General features: G+C 41.4%; 1 protein-coding gene across 9 annotated transcripts in view; it reads left to right on the forward strand.

The window, feature by feature from the left end:
• Positions 1–16,523, forward strand: part of FGGY (FGGY carbohydrate kinase domain containing) — a 411,376-nt gene that overhangs the window by 154,908 nt on the left and 239,945 nt on the right. For all 9 annotated transcript variants that reach the window (XM_036829988.1, XM_036830014.1, XM_036829956.1 and 6 more), the window contains one exon: positions 3,828–3,943. In XM_036829988.1, coding sequence (XP_036685883.1) covers positions 3,828–3,943 — 116 coding nt within the window. The remainder of the gene's footprint in view (positions 1–3,827; positions 3,944–16,523) is intronic.

Genomic DNA, 16,523 nt, shown 5'->3' on the forward strand with positions numbered 1-16,523 from the left:
TAACCCCTGTCTTTCTTGGGCTCCTATCTTGAATTCTGATCCTACAAATCACTCCTCCCACCCATGCTCTCACACACGAGAATGTAGGTGCACGTAAACGCACACACACACACCCACACAGGCTGATAGGTCAGCTTGCCTGAGGGTGAATAGCTATCCTGAGAGTGCAGGTTGTTCACTAAACACCTGAGGGAACGACAACAGTGGTCCTAATAGAAGCCTCAGAGGGAGGCAAGCCTTTTGTTCTGCTGCTGCTAGCTTGCCTTTACTTACTAACACGACAAAGTCCTGTACTTGCTCTCTCTCTGCTGGAGGTTTCTGGAGAACCTGTGGCCTCACATGTACTCTCTAAGTATTGCCAGTTGTGCTGCTCTCATAGATCCATATTACCCAAGAGTTGATTTAAAGAGACCCAAATGGGAGGGACACTCATAGTGTCTGAATAACCCTAATGCAGGAGGGACTTACCAGAGGCATCTGCAGCTGTAAAACTTCCTGCCTCCTGGGTTTGGTCACCTTCACTCCAAGCCTACTCTCTGGCCACTTATTCTAACTTGCTGTCAGAACTGGACATCCCTCTCCTTGCCCTTATTGGGGGTGAGGAGGGGGAGTCTACCTGGAATAACTTAGTCATGCTGTAAAGTGTTGAGCTGTTTAACTATTGCTCTGTTATAAACCACAACCAGTGCTCCATAGTTCAACACAATAATCATTTATTTGACTCACAGGTAGCTCATTTAGGCTGTTCTCTGCGGGGTGGTTCTTCTGTTCTCAGCTGGACTCACGCCCTCCAGTCTTGGCTCCCTGGAGATGTGTGAACGAGGCTGGGCTTGGTGGTCATTGCTCTGCCCCACATACCTCTTATCCTCCTCCTGGGACCAACGGGCTAACCCTGAGTGATCTTCTCAGAAGTGCAAGAGAGCAAGCAGAAACACATAATGTATCTTGAAGCTTAGACTTGAAACTGGAATGCAGTCACTTCTGCCTCATTATTTTGGCCAAATCTAGTCACATGACAGAATCCAAAGTCTAGAGGTAAGAAGGGCGGCCCTGCCCACAGTGTGGGGTTGGGAGGAGGAGGGTGTAGCACTACAAATTAAGTGGCAAAGTATGTGGGTACGTAGAGAGCGGAAGACTTGGGACCATGAACTCAACCTGCCTCAGCATTTAAGAACTGCAATGAAACATTTCCAAGTTATAATGCTACTTCAAAGGAGACAGCCATGAGGTTAGCTTGGAGGTAGTGAGGAAACTTGTGCAGAGGACACATTGGAACTGGACCATAAGAACAACATAGAGTTTTCCAAGTAGACAAGGTTCAGTGAAAGGAGCAAAAATCACTCAAGACGGAAGGGGCGGAATAGAGGCACAGAAGTCTGCAAATGAATGGGGCATTTGGGGAGTGAAGAGTTGTCCTATGTGGACCGATCATCAGAAGCAATCCTTCCACACAGTCTTTTGTTTCATTGCATTGTTCTTTCCAGTGAGCTATCATAGCTTCTAAAAAGTTGGAATTTCAGGCATTGTGCCAGGAAGAGTTATCCTATTGTATATTCTTCAGAACATGCTGCATAGATGGCCGCTTTCTTTATACCTCAAAAAATTATTTTGCTTAAATAAGGTGAAGGGTTTAGCACATATGTATTGTTTCTACTGGGACTAGTGTTCCTTCAATATATTGGTGCCACTTAACTTAGCTCAATGTGTTCTGCCACATATGCCACATGTGAAAAAAAATACTGATAAATAACATTTGTTTGCTTTCAAAAGACATTTAGGTTTCACAAAATGTGAGCTCTTCTGTGGAGCCCTCCCTGACACTTTCTCCCCCTTTCTCCCACCAGGTTCTCCTGCTAAAAGTTCTCATTTCTCTCTCTACTTTCTTCAGAACATTTTTGTTAGGATGTGATTTTAGTGTGATTGTTTGATCACTGTCTCCTCAATTAAATTGTCAGCTTCTAGGAGAGCAGTAGACCAGGTCTGTTGCGTATAACTGGTTCCCCAGAGCCTAGCATAGTGCCAGGGTCATAGTGACTGAATACTAAATATTTGTTAAGTAAGTGAGTGAATGAGTGAATCAGTGTGAATGACTGAATGAGATAGGCCTAGACTATTGGCTCTATGAGATAGGTAGGTTTTGGTTTATCTGTAAAACTGCTAGAGTTCCCCAGGTTTATCACTTACCTGTGGTGAGGCAGACAGACCATATTCATTCTCTAGAGCTTCCATTCAATCAGTATTCATCATGGCTTGACATATGGCTGAATGTGGACTAGGTACTGGTGATGTGGAGATCATTAGGGCTGGTTTTGCTCTGAAGGAGTTGCTGGTTTAGTGGCAGAGAAGGAAAGGGGCAAAGGCAATCATTGTGCTAAGTGTTAAGATACAGGTATGTCCACATTGAACTTGGAGAAGAGGCTTTGGACTCAGCTGGCCCTCCACGGGGGCTTTTTGAAAAGGGGCAGTCTGAACTGAGTCACGAAGGCTAATCAGCAGTTAGACACATAACAGGGAAGAACATTCTGGGCAGAATGAAGTAAAGGCTTCAAGGTACAGGGAAGTGAGCAATCAAGGCCACTATAGGATACTTCAAGTAGTTCAGTGTTGCAGAATGGAGAAAGCAAGGGTGGGGATGGCAAGTGAGGAAGCTGGAGGTCAGCATGGTCATGTCACAGAGGGTCGCTCAAGCCCAGCTAAGGACGGGACTTTTTCCTGAAGGGAGTGAGGAGCAATTGAAGGGTTTTAATCAAGGGTTGGTGTCATCAGATTTCACCTTATGAAGTTTGCTCTGTACACAAGGGAGAACAGATTGGAAGGCATGGGACTCTTGGGAAGAAAATATATAAAGAAGCAGTTAATTATACAGTGTGATAAGGTCTGTGTTAGATTTGGTTCCTGCTCTGTGATCTCAGAGGAGGAGCATCTAAACTAGAACTGGGGTCTCAGTCTAGGCTAAAGGAAGTGTTTCAAGTTATCAGGGTGAAGAAGCTGGGAAGAATTTTCCAGGCACCTAGAAGTAGGGCAGAGGCACAGAAGTGTTCTAGAATGTGACCTTTTCAGAGTGCTGCAAAGGATTCTTTATTGCTGGAGTGTAGAATACTAAGAGGAAATTGATGAGAAATTAAGCTGGAGAGTAAAACGCCATCCAGAAGCAAGTCTTCCTCCTGTTAAATATTGCTTTAGACTGCAGTTATCACATCTATACCAAGAACTTTTTTTTTAACTTTTTTATCGTAGAGAATTTTGAACATGTACAAAATAGAGAAGTATTGCGAACACCCATTTAGCCATCCTCAGCCCTACAGCCGTCAACCCGTGGCCGGTTCTGTTCCATCCACTACACCATTCACTTCCCCTTCACTTGCTCTTTTAAAGCAGATCCCAGATAATATATCATTTTATACATCAGTGTTTCAGTATGTATCATTTACCTAAGAAGCCTTTTTCAAAACATAACCACAATTATCAGTTTCATACCTAACACTTAATAATAATGCTCCATATCATCAAGTAGCTAGTCATTGTAATTTCTGTTTATCTCACAAATGTCATGTAAATATGAATATAGATATAAATACAAATATTTACATACACTGTTTGATCCAGACCTAAGTAAAGGGCTGGGCCCCTTTTGAAAGAGAAAGAAGATGCTCTCAGTCATTAACAGGTGTCAGTGGGGACTTTTGATTTAAACAGGGATGAAAAATTACCTACTTCAATTTATTCTACTTTTTCAATACTATTGCAGATATCTGGACGAGTATTAGGCAAAATATAAAGGAAGCCAGGCTCATATTATTGGTTCTACCTCTCTCCCATTTTCTTAGGTCTCTCTGCTCCCTGGTGTGCAAATGGACATACTCTGCAGAGAAAGGCTGGGATGACAGTTTCTGGAAGATGGTTGGTTTGGAAGACTTGGTTGCAGATAATTACAGCAAAATAGGTAAAAAAATAATTTTTTCTGATTATGTGTATGTACACATGAATATATTGGTGTTTATTTTTTGTTTGTCTTTGTCTGAATTAAAATATAAGAACACAAGCCTGTTTTTCCAAGAGAAGCGAGTAAGTTATGATGGGTAGGCCATGACTAGTAGGCCCTTGTATTGGGGCTTATGGGAACTGAGTTATGAAAAGCTGCCTTGAAATGTAGACTCTTAGACGTGGGGCTAGGCTGAGGAAGATATTTGCATGGAGCAACTGGGAATAGCATAATCAAAGGGATGTGTGTGGATTGTCTCCAGTCAGACCTAGGAAAATGTCTTGTGATTTAGGTTCAAGGAACCAGGCAAGGCCATACAGAAAAAAATAATTGAAGAGGTCAAAATTGGAAGGATCAGGAGCAAGACATAAACTGGAACGTGAGCCAGTGGTTCCTGACTAAAGCCGTAGCGTCCCTGACTTCCAGTTTTATGTGACACTAACTGGGTAGTAAAGGTGTGGATGATTGGTAGGAATTTACCTGGTAAAAGAATTCAGATACTAGGTACATATAATGGTAGCTGATATGTTAAAGTTTCAGGTTTACATGTTCATGTCACAGAAAGATGTTTATTTCTTATCGTTACTACCTACGATTCTAGTAAGCTGTCATCAGGTAGGCAATTATACCTGATTAAAGAGAAGTACTTCTGTATTGTTTAGTTTGCTGGCTAGGAGGTTGTAACGAGACAGTTTATAAGTACTGCGGATTAAACAGGATGGCAGAGTATTTCCCTTTTATGTAGTAGAATAGAGGTAAGTGATTATCAGGCAGCTCTGCCATTCTCATAACATGTCCTCCAACTTTGGGTCCAGATTAGCCACTTCATTTCTCATCAGTTCCCAGCCAGTTAGTGGGAAGAATAAAAAGGACCAGAAGAATCCATCCACACTCCTTGGAGGAAGCATAACATGGAAATGGGCCACATCATTTCTGATCACATCCTATTGATCAGCACTTGTTTTTTTTTTTTTTTTTATAATTGCTTTACAATGGTGTGTTAGTTTCTGCTGTATAACGAAGTGAATCAGCTATACATATACATACATCCCCATATCTCCCCCCTCTTGCGTCTCCCTCCCACCTTCCCTGTCCCACCGCTCTAGGTGGGCACAAAGCACCGAGCTGATCTCCCTGTGCTATGTGGCTGCTTCCCACTAGCTATCTATTTTACATTTGGTAGTGTATATATTTGACCGGCACTTGTTAACGAGGCCTCATTAGGCTGCAGGGGTGGCTGGGAAATGTGGTAATTGGCCAGGCAGTCAGGTGACCATTCGTGTGACTGGCCAGAAGTTGAGAGCTGTGCTATAAAATATGGGTGAACAACTAGTAGTGTCTGCCATAGTTTCAACCCCCCTTGATAACCGAGTCACTTAGTAGGTCATTTCAGTCCAGCCTTTCTCTGGTGGAGTCCTCATGACTACTCTCTGAGATTGCAAGAATATAAGAGTAGAAATATGAAAGATCCAAGTAGCATCGATACTGCTATGCTGTGGACAGCATAGCTCAGTTGTCCATGGTCTGTTCAACTACTAATAGCTAAATCTGGGGTAAAGAACAGAGCCAGGGTAGTATGCAGAAAGAACCCTTCTGGACTTTCTGTGGCTCGACTGAAACCGTCATAGGATCTGAGCTGGTAGAGAAGGGGAGGAGCTTGGGACCAGGGGAAGGGAGGAAGAAAGCAAAGCAGCAATCATTAGTCATCAGCTGCATTCTAAGTCCTTTGGTCGGTGATTTGGTAGGTGATTAATTTATTTATCTCATTTGGCCCTCACAAACCTATTTGTCTAGCTATTTCCATTTTACAGATGGGAAAACTGAGATTCAGTTCTTTTGTCTACTGTTTAGTTGTAGGGTCAATAGTAGGACTAGGGTCTCTGACTCTACACCTTTCTACCAAAGCAGACTTCCTCCTTGGGATATCTGAGACCTGAGGGAACTGATGTGGCTGTATGGCTGGCCTCTAGCAGGATTAAGCAGAAGTCCAATATTTAGCACCCAAAGCCAGTTTGAGCTTGCCTGGAACAAACATCCATAGTCCACACCTAGACAGGAGTCAGAGTGTGATGGGCTCTCGGCTGATGAGTGGATGTAACTTCACAGGGTATAAAAACTATTAATACTTTAAGTCATATGGTGGTTAGTTTTAAAATTCTGGGTATTCAGACCATCTGGAGCCAGCAACTGAGATAGCAACTGGGGAATAGGGTCAGTCTTTTATTCTGGGGGCTGAGGGAGCCAACCAGAGGATGGCGGGTCAGGACTCCAGCCAGCCAGACTGGGGTTTTGGACAGTGCCTCAGGTCCAGCAGGGGAAATGGGCAGCCAGACAGCAAAGTGATACTCAACCAAAAGCTTCTGGAGGGCAGGGACTGTATCTGCCGTACCCTTGAGTATCTTGGCATAGAAGATGTTGGTAAATATCTACTGACAGAATGTGTTTGACTTAAGCACAATTGTTTGAATTGAGACGGATTGGAAAGAGTTAAGAGAAAACGGTGGCAAAGAGATATCCCAGGTGTCTTTGTTTGCTCTGGCTGCCATAACAGCATACTATAGACTGAGAGACTTAAACAACAGAAATTTATTTCTCACGGTTCTGGAGGCTGGGAAGTCCAAGGTCAAGGTGCCAACAAGGTAGTTTAATTCTGAGGCCTCCTCTTGGCTTGTTGGCAGCTGTGTCTTGCTGTGTGTTCATGTGATCTCTTCTTTGTGTGTGTGCAGAGAGAGAGCTCTCTGGTGTCTCTTCTTATAAGGACACTAAACCTATCAGATCAGGGCCCCACCCTTTTGGCCTCATTTAACCTTAATTACTTCCTTGTTGACTCTTATCTCCAAATACAGTCACATTGGGGGTTAGAGCTTCAACATAGGAATCTTGGGGACACAATTTAGCCCACAACCCCAAGGTATTAGTGCACTGGTCATTAGAGCTAAAGCAGGGCCACTAAGTCCTGAGTTCCCAGTCTGGTGTTCTGGAGGCTCCCCATGAGCTCCCTGCCTTGAAGAAGAAGCATCAGGACTGAGTACTAGGGGAGGGACTCTTGTCCTGTAATTGAGGGGTGCAGGCAAGTTGGGTCTAAAACACTGAACTGGGAGCAAGGGTAGTTTTAGTTTTAGCACCGATGGTATGAACTTAGACAAGTCTCATAATGCTGTATATCTTTATAGTCTTGCCTATGAAAGATATAGTTAATGTAGAATGAAAACTAATAGTTTACTGTTTCTGAGACATGATACTATTGCATTACAACCAGTATCCTTTTAAATTTTCAAAACAGCGTAACAGAGTTATTTTTATTTATCCTGTTCTACAGCTGAAGAAACCAAGGTTCAGAAAGGGGAAGGGTGTCTAACCTATGGTTGCACAGTTTGCAAATGGTAGAAGCAGAATTCAAGCCTATGTTTGGAGGATTCCAAATCCTGCTCTAATCATTTCGCTGTATTGACTTCCAAATAATGTTTGTTGTGTGTCTATAGTAGGCAACAAATATACGCTAATCCTCCTTCCCCTTCTATATTTCAAGCACATTTCTGTGTGCTTTCACATACCTTGTTGCATGTAATTCTTAAAACCAGTGACAAAAGTACTGTTATCTTGTTTACAGATGAGAATCAGAGATATAAGTAACTTTCTATAACCACATGCAGAACCAATAAATGAGGTCAGGATTGAAACCCTCCCTGTGGGAGGCCCTAGAAGGAGCCAATATTTTACTGGAACACAAATTTCAACTTCAATTGCTTCATTGTTTAAGTGATTTTTTAAATTTATATGTCCACCCTTTCCCTCAAATTTAGTTGTTTGTTCCTGAGTGTTCCCATGGTGTGTTGAACGCAGATTTACTATAGTACACATTGATTACCTGTTTACATGTCTTGATTCTACTGTAGACTATGAGCTCCTTGACCTGTGGATTTTCACTTATTTACATTTGTATTCTGGCCCCAGCACAAGACATGGCACATTTTAGCAGCTAAATTACTCTTTGATTAATAAGTGGATAAATGAATGACTGGGGTGGCTGGTACTGGGATGTCCACACTTTTTGCTTTTAAAAGCTCTAGTGATGTTTACTGATTTTAGCAGTTACCTTAGGTGACTTGGGTTCAAGTTCAACTCTGATTTTCTGATTATTTTCATCTTTTTGTGCTCCCCTCCCCTCCAACACAAGACCCATGTTTAATTAGTATATTAGCTCTGCTAATAGAGCAATACCTACAGGAAATATTCATTAAAAGTCCATAATGCTAATCTGGCAGAAAATTTCCAGAATAATTTTATTAGATTTTGCCTGTTAAGTTAATGGATTTTTAATGGATATCCTAAGGAGCCATATCATTAACCAGAATATTACCATACATGAATTAAAACTTACCCAGTCATCAAAATTAATTGTATGATGTTTCCTTTGATTTTCATTTCTGGTGGCTTGAACTTGTAGTTTCAGTCTGAACCAGAAGTGGAGGATGTTAAAGAGGATATGAATTCTCAGTTGGGACTTTCAGAAACTCCTCTGGAAGCTACCTCCAGGCAGTCGTAGCAATTCTTGGAACTATGAGAAATGAATCTCGGAAGCCTCCCTATGAAGTGTTAAACATTTCCAGTGGACTCATTGTCCATCAAATGTGGACACTACAGTGCAAAACCTTTTAACAGATTTGAACAGCACATCATGGATTTGAGCGTTAATATAATTACCATAATTCGCTCCATGTGGAGCTTTTAGCCAAGTCTTTACCAGCCTTCCTGGGCTCATGCAGTAAATAAATGCTTTCCCTGAAAACTGAACACCTCAGCAACTGATAGTCTTATGGAGGGACATTTTTGAAATAAATTATTTATGAAGTGTAAGTTAAGGATCAAATGCAATATTTATATGGTGCATTTCAAGGACGGGGAAGAAATTTACAATGTTTTAAGTAACTACTTGCAAGTTTCCAAAGATAAAATGTTACTACCTAATGCCTTCCTCAAGGAGGTATTTGGATGGTTTGGTTTGGGAACATTATACAAAGTAAAAGAAAAAAATAGTTTTGTGAATCAAAAGAATATAGTAGACATTTCTTTTTTTTTTAACATCTTTATTGGAGTATAATTGCTTTACAGTGGTGTGTTAGTTTCTGCTTTATAACAAACTGAATCAGCTATACATATACGTATATCCCCATGTCTCCTCCCTCTTGTGTCTCCCTCCCACCCTCCCTATCCCACCCCTCTAGGTGGTCACAAAGCACCGAGCTGATCTCCCTGTGCTATGCAACTGCTTCCCACTAGCTATCTGTTTTACCTTTGGTAGTGTGTATATGTCCATGCCACTCTCTCACTTCGTTGCAGCTTACCCTTGACATTTCTTGACAATTAAAAGTATACTAGTTGATTTCTTCTTCAGAATTGATGGAGAAAACCCAAACCAGTATTTTGTAGGGAATTATATACCCATATCCAATTAAATGATCTGTGTCAATAGATTTTGACCTTCAGTTCTCTGTGAATCATTCCCTGGTTACCTGTCTAATCCTAAACATGTATCAAAAGCAAACAAGAAGAAAGAGATCAGCAGGGAGGAAGGACCCTTAGGAAGAGAAGCAACATCCCACCTGTTCTGATTATCCAGGCTCTCTTTCAGCAGGTTCCATTGCTTTTTCACTTCCTGGGAAAAGTGCTTCATTGTATTATTGGGGCAGGCCACTTTATGCATGTGTACAGCATGGCTGAATTATAGAGTGACTATCTGCATTACAGAAAGAGCCTTGTTACATAAAAAAGTACAGTGCGTTAGCTTATAGATCATTCGTTTTGTGGGGTCAGGGAAGCCAAGCAATGCAGGAACTTAAAGTTCAAGTAGAAGGAGTTACTAACTGTTAAATGAGAGGCAGAAATGATGATGAAGCCGATGTAAAGGGGACCATTCCTTAAGGGGAGGGAGACTGCAGTTTTTCACTGGGTTTCTCTCCCTTTATGAGACCACGTTTTAGATGTCAGACACTGTGGGCCCTTCACCTGGCACATGGTACATACTGATGAAGTATTTGTTGAATATATGTTTGAATGAAGGATTTGATTAAATAAGTCCCCCTTTGGCTTTGATTATTCCTAATAGTTAATGGACCCTATAACTTCTTTTGAATTAAATGATACTACTAGGTGATAGACCGTGTTTTTGTTTCATAAATTCAGTGTTCACAGTCCTTTTTTCACTAACCTGTTCACCACTTAAGAAGGGCTCCTGTGGAAGACGCCCTCCCCCACCCCCACCCCCGAATGAGAGCTCTTTTCTACAACAAGTCTCTCAGAGACTTTCCGGACAGGAAATATTACAGACTCCTTCACAAAAAGACCCCAAATAACTGAAACAACTTATTTTAGGAAGATTGGGAATATCGCTTTTCCATAGAGTAAAATAAACCCTGCAGTTAACTGAAGCTGAATCTTAGATATTTTTGTCCTGTAGGCTTAAAATTATAGCTAAAGAATCTTGACTAATGACGTGTATGTGTTTGGGACGTAGATATGCCAGTACTCACCACTGTCCCTCTCCAGAGTCCAGCCAGTTGAGAACATTTCACAGAGACACCTGAAGCAAAGCATGATATTGACTTTGGTTAGACTGAATTAAAGAGCAGGGGGCGGGATCCTACCCTTTTTTCTGAACCTTGGGACCTGCATGGCACTGACTTGATCCATTCATTGGCAGGCCAAGGAGCTGAGACAAAGAGACAAGACATCTGGCTGGGCTTGCTTCAGCACTTGATCTGCTGAATTTAAACTCAAACTCCAAGAGCTCACTGGCCCTCAAGTGGTTTAAATCCAAAGAGCCCACAGGTTGTTCAAGAAGATAGACACATGCCAAGCCTGTACTGACCCCATTTCAAGGATGTTGCTCCACTTCCACATGGCCCCGTAGATGTTGGTTTTTTCCAGAGTCTCATGGATCAGCTAAACGATTCCTCCTTCCCAGGCTGGAAAAAGTAAAGAGAATAGAAGCAGGAGATGGGAGTGTTTATACTAGGGCTACTCCATCCTTGGGGAAAGAAGAGGAAATCCCCTTGTGGAAACATGCCCAAGGGGTTTTCACCAGCAGTATTTATCAGGACCAGTGTTGGGAGCCTGAGTCCAACAATGTCATCCATAGTTGTGGAGATTATAAGATCCTCTTAAGCTATGAATACTCATTGTTCTGAATTTGCCCAATAGAACTGGACATGTTTACAAGGATTTATCCATTCATTCCTTAGAATGTGAAACTTGTTTTTCATTTAGAGTTTTGCTGAACTTCTGCACCATCTTGGTATCACAAGATGCCAGTGCTCTTTTAAGTAATTTACACTGGGAGGTCTGGAGAAACCTTTGGCCACAGGTAATTGCAGCATTTTCCAGGCTCTGTTGGGGCCAGTTGTACGACCTCTTCCTTGTCCTGAAGGAGGCCATCCCGTGGGTGCTCTGGACTGGGCTTTGCCCTTGACCCTGAGCCTTTGATCTTACCCTGTCTACTCTTAACATCCTTCTCATTCCTGCCCAAGTGGCAGAACACAGTCTTTCCAGTACTTGAGGCAAGAATATGTCCTCTGATATATATATATCAGAGGATATATATATAATATATATATTTCTCTGAGTATCGTACTGTCTTACTTTACCCTTTAAAATTAAACTTCTGCCTGATGGAGAATGACCTAGAGTTCTTCCTGTCAGTTAGTGACCTATCCAATCATGCATCCATCCCTCCAACCATACTACTGAGTGCCTCCTATGTGCTAGGTGCTGGTCTAAGTTCCGGAGAAACAAAAATGAATTCATCATGGTCCATCCCCTTGAGGATCTCATGTCTATGGGGGTGAAGGGTGGAGATAATTGAATTAATAATCTCAGTGTTTTTTGTGTTTTTCAATAATCTAGAGATGTCCGAATTACTTGGGTAAGCAGAGCATGAAGTCACTAATAACTAGAGGCTGTATCAAAGAAGTCTTTGCATGAGCTAGCATTTGAGACGTGTCTGAAAAAATATAAGTAGTAGTTTACCAAGCAAAGAGGGGAAATGATTTGTGAGGCAGAAGAAACAGCATAGGCAGAGGCATGGAGACATGGAAGAGTGTGAGTGTCTGTGAATGGTTGAGTGTGGCTAGAGCAGTGGACCTGGGATGGGGTGGGGATGAGTGGTGGAGGATGGGATAGGAGAGGGGCCTGGGTTTAATTTCCAGTGGGACTTCTATCCTTCCTTGAAGCTGGGGCCACTGGTAAGAGACTCAGTGTCACAAGATTGGCTTCATTGCTCTCAAGAGATGGTTCCAATTACTATCCTGTCAATGCTGTAAATAAAAGTGAAGGCAGTTTTAGGAGTTTTGTAGCTCCTATGAAGATGAGAAAGAGTGTGTGTGTGTGTGGGGTGTGTGTGTGTGTGTGTGTGTGTGTGTGTTTCTCAAGCCCATTTCTTTCCTTTAATCACTTACAGTACCCATTACGTACCTTCCTTTCCATCAAGATTTGTTGGGAAGCTGAAATGACATGTCAGATCAGAGGACAATGTCTACAAAGTCTGTAGACATGTTAGCTGTTATCATTTTTGAGTGTACCTTGGCACTGGAGGACAACAGTCTTCACTCCCTGTATACCCTATGTTTCCTACCAGTGGGCCTCAAAGAAGTACCTGTGCTCCCCACTCTTCACCACCCTTAGATTCCCAGAAGTACTGTTTCAGCTGCTGGCCCTTCCAGGAATAGTCCTGCAGAGCCAGAAGGGCAAGGGAACAGTGATGACCACATCATGTTGGAAGGTGATGGTTTTCAGAGGTTTTGCTGTATACAAGGTTTCATGGAACTGCGCCTCCTTTCAGTATGGCATCTGGAAGATAATTGGGAGCCTCCCAAAAGTGAGGTCAACCTCCAGCTTCTCTTCCTACCACTGGACAGCCAGTGAATACCGGAGCCAAAAGGGATCATGGAGATTTTGCTCTAATACCCTCATTTTATAGATGAACAACCAAGACTCAGGGAGGCAGGGTTAATTTCTTTGGTCTTGCAGCATCTTAGTAACAAAACTGAGATCAGAAACGAGGTCTTCCAACTCCCAGTCCTGTTGCACTACTCCTGTCGCACTACTACTATTTTTTCAACCAGTTTTGGTCATTTAGCCAATCTGGATACTGTCACTTGAAAGGGGCTAAGCACTAGGAGAATGTCACTGAGGGAAAGACTTAGGTGAATTCACCCAACCCGTTGTCCAGTCTTCAACCTTGAACATGAAGGAACTGAACTTTGCCCAAGCAGCTGGAAATGGTTGTATCTTGGACTATATCAAGCAAGCTTTTTAGCGACTGATGTAGATAAAGTAAAATAATTAAGTAATATATTATCCATTGCCTATTTTAATAGTTAAGGGTTTGGTCACCAGAGTCAGACATTCCTGAGTTCAGTTCTGGCTCTGTCATATGTATTGTTGGATGTGGTACTTGATTTTTCTGAGCCTTAATTGGTATATTTTGAAGATTAAAGAAAACATTGCAGGTAATGTTCCTAACACATACAGAATCTTCAGAAAATGTTACTTCTTAGTATCTTAACAACTTTCTGTTTTCCTGAACACAAACTCCTCTCTAAGTTATAGGTCATGTATGCCAAGGCCAGTTCCCCTTGAGTAATCCCATGTAATTATTACCAACTTCTTCTGACTTTGGGGAATGTGTTTTTCTGAGCTCCACCTTTGTATTCACACAACTTTTTTTCCAAGTTGGATATAATAAAACTAATCAGATGTCTGCTTCTAAATCATAATCTGTTTCTAAATCATAATCACATTCTTAACTCTTTAAGAGGTTACCTTGGTCTGAATTACAGGTTTCCCTAAATTCTTCAGTCCCCAAACTGGCAATCTTTAGTTTTTTCCCATGAACAAAAGAGCACATATCCACAGGCAAATAAAAAAAAATACAGGATGCATTGGTGATAATTAACTGGGAAACTCAGTGACTAATGTTCCTACAATGCTTTACAACTTTAGAAGAGTTTTTCTTTTCATGTACTATCACATTTATATTTCCCATCAAATTCGAAAAATAGGTTTTAACACAGATTTACATTTAGGGGAACCAAAAATCATGAGCTTTAAAGTCAGAAAGACCAAGGATTATATACCAGATTACCTATTGTCTGTATAACCTTGGATGAATCACTAAACCTCTCTGAGACTGGATTTCTTCATCTATGAAACAGATATAGGAATACCTACCTTGCATCGTCCTTATGAAGCAGTGTTTATATATATATATATATATAAAATATGAAGTGTCTGACTTCTGGTAAGACCCCAGTAAACAGTAACTAAATTAACCAACAAAAGAAGATTCAGTACTCTATATCATAGAGGAGCTAACATTGGACTCCCCTAATGCCAAATCCTATGAATAACTAAAAAGGATTTATGATCATTTTATTCGAAGGAAGGAAAACAAAGAAGGTTGGGCTAATGAGGTGCAAAGACAAGGTCATATTAATGACTGAGTAAAAAAAAGAGAGGAAAGACTCTTATTTTCCTTCTTTGCTCTTGTTCATCAACTTAACAGTACTAGGCATCGTGCTGCATGCTGGAGAATAATGGTGAACCAAAGCCAGCAGGGTTCCTGCCTTCCTAGAGTGTTTAGTCTAGTGGAGAGAGCATTAATCAACCCAGAACAAAATTGCCACTGAGATAAATGCTACAAAGAATGGGGAAAGGGGGCTTCAAGGGTATAAATATAAGAAGGGGTATGAACTTGTCAGAGAAACTAAGAAATGTTTGAGGAAGTGATGCTGAAAATAGGTTGATATGCATTAACTCTGTGAAGAGGGGTGGGAACAGTGCTTGAAGCAGAGGAAACAGCATTTGAATGACTCTCTGGCAAGAGGGGGCACGGTGAAATGAGGCTAGTGTGGCCAGAGCTGAGAAAGTTGGAAGCAAGCAGGATGCAAGAGGATGCTGAAATCATTATCCCAGAGAACTAGCTTCATTCAGACCAAGCGTGGCTGAAAGAAAACAAAACCTAAGAAGAGTATTTTGACTATCTCAGTCAATTTTGTACATTCATGCCTAATCAGGCATCCACAGTGAAGAAAATAAATTGTAGATATGAACTTGGAGCCCCTGAGAATAAGATTGAATTACTACTTAGAGGTAGGAAATGGTCATATGTTATCCCAATTTTCCAGAAGTTTGGTCCCTCAAAACTATTGACCTGTGTCCTTCATATTAATGATATAAGATATCTTGGTTTTGATTATTAAGCCTATAATTGTGAAAGAAGATGTCATCAGGAGGTAGCCTGGGTTCACTATGAATAAGTCCTGCTATCCTAACCTTAGGTGTTGCCTGTTCTTGAAATTCTTTTCTCAGTAACACTCCCTGTCTGGGTGGTTGGTGCATAGACCAAGCTCCAGTAGCACCTGGTGCTTCCATCTTGTCTGTCTGCTTTTATATCCTCTTGTAGACTCTCTGTGTTTTAAGACTCTTTGTCTCCTCTTTGTGTCCCAGCATCACCACTAAATGAATGTTTGATAGAGGCATAGATGGATAGGGAGATTGAGATCCAACACAGAACTCTTGATTTGCCCACACAGCCCAGCCGCACAATGTGCTGCTCCTTCGGGCATCTCCATCTCAGTAAAAGGAACCACAGTTCTCCCAATTGGTCAGGGCCCAAACCTAGAAGTCATTCTTGATGCTTCTTTTTCTCTCACACCCTACATTCAGTTCATCAACAAGTCCTTTTTGCTTTGCTCCAAAAGGAACCCGGAATTAGGCTACTCCTACCCCTTTCCACTGTTACCCTCCCAGTTCAAGGTACTTTCATCTCTTGCTGGGTTAGTGCACCAGCCTCTTCATTGGTTTTCTTGGTTATGTTCTTCCCTCTGATAATCCGTTTTCTACATGGCAGCCAGAATATTATTTTAAAAATGTAAATCAGATCATGTTACTCTCCTGCCTAAATTCTTCCAGGGGCTTTTCATTACAATTGGAAAAAAAAATCTAAATCCCTTGCCATGTTATACAAAGTCCTATGTGATATTTCTCACCCTCTGTCTCTTTTTTATTGCTTACCATGCCCCCATGTAGTCACCATCCAACCACAGTGACCTTCTTTCTGTCCTCAAACATTTCTAGTGTATGTTGCCTTTGCATTATCTCTGCCCTCTGTCTGGCTCGGCCCTTCTCAAAATATTCACATGGCTATCTCTTTAGGTCTCAGCTCAAATGTCATTAGAGAAGAGCCTTCCCTTCCCACCTGCCCTAACATCCCCACCCCCTGCTCTAGCCATGTTCTGTTTCTCTGTTGTGTTTTCTTCTTAGCACTTGTCACTATCTGAAATTACCTTATTATTATATTTATTTATCTGTTTATTGACAGAACAGCTGCTCATTAAATATTATTTAATAAATAAATGATTTAATTAGAATTTTGAGAGCACAATAGATCAATAAAATGGCATAGAAGAGAAGTATCCTGCATGCTACACATTTTTGAGAATTTTTAAAGTTTTCTCATAATGAAAGTAGAGACATTTGAAAT

Source organism: Balaenoptera musculus, chromosome 1 (assembly GCF_009873245.2).
Source record: "Balaenoptera musculus isolate JJ_BM4_2016_0621 chromosome 1, mBalMus1.pri.v3, whole genome shotgun sequence".
Taxonomy (NCBI): domain Eukaryota; kingdom Metazoa; phylum Chordata; class Mammalia; order Artiodactyla; family Balaenopteridae; genus Balaenoptera; species Balaenoptera musculus.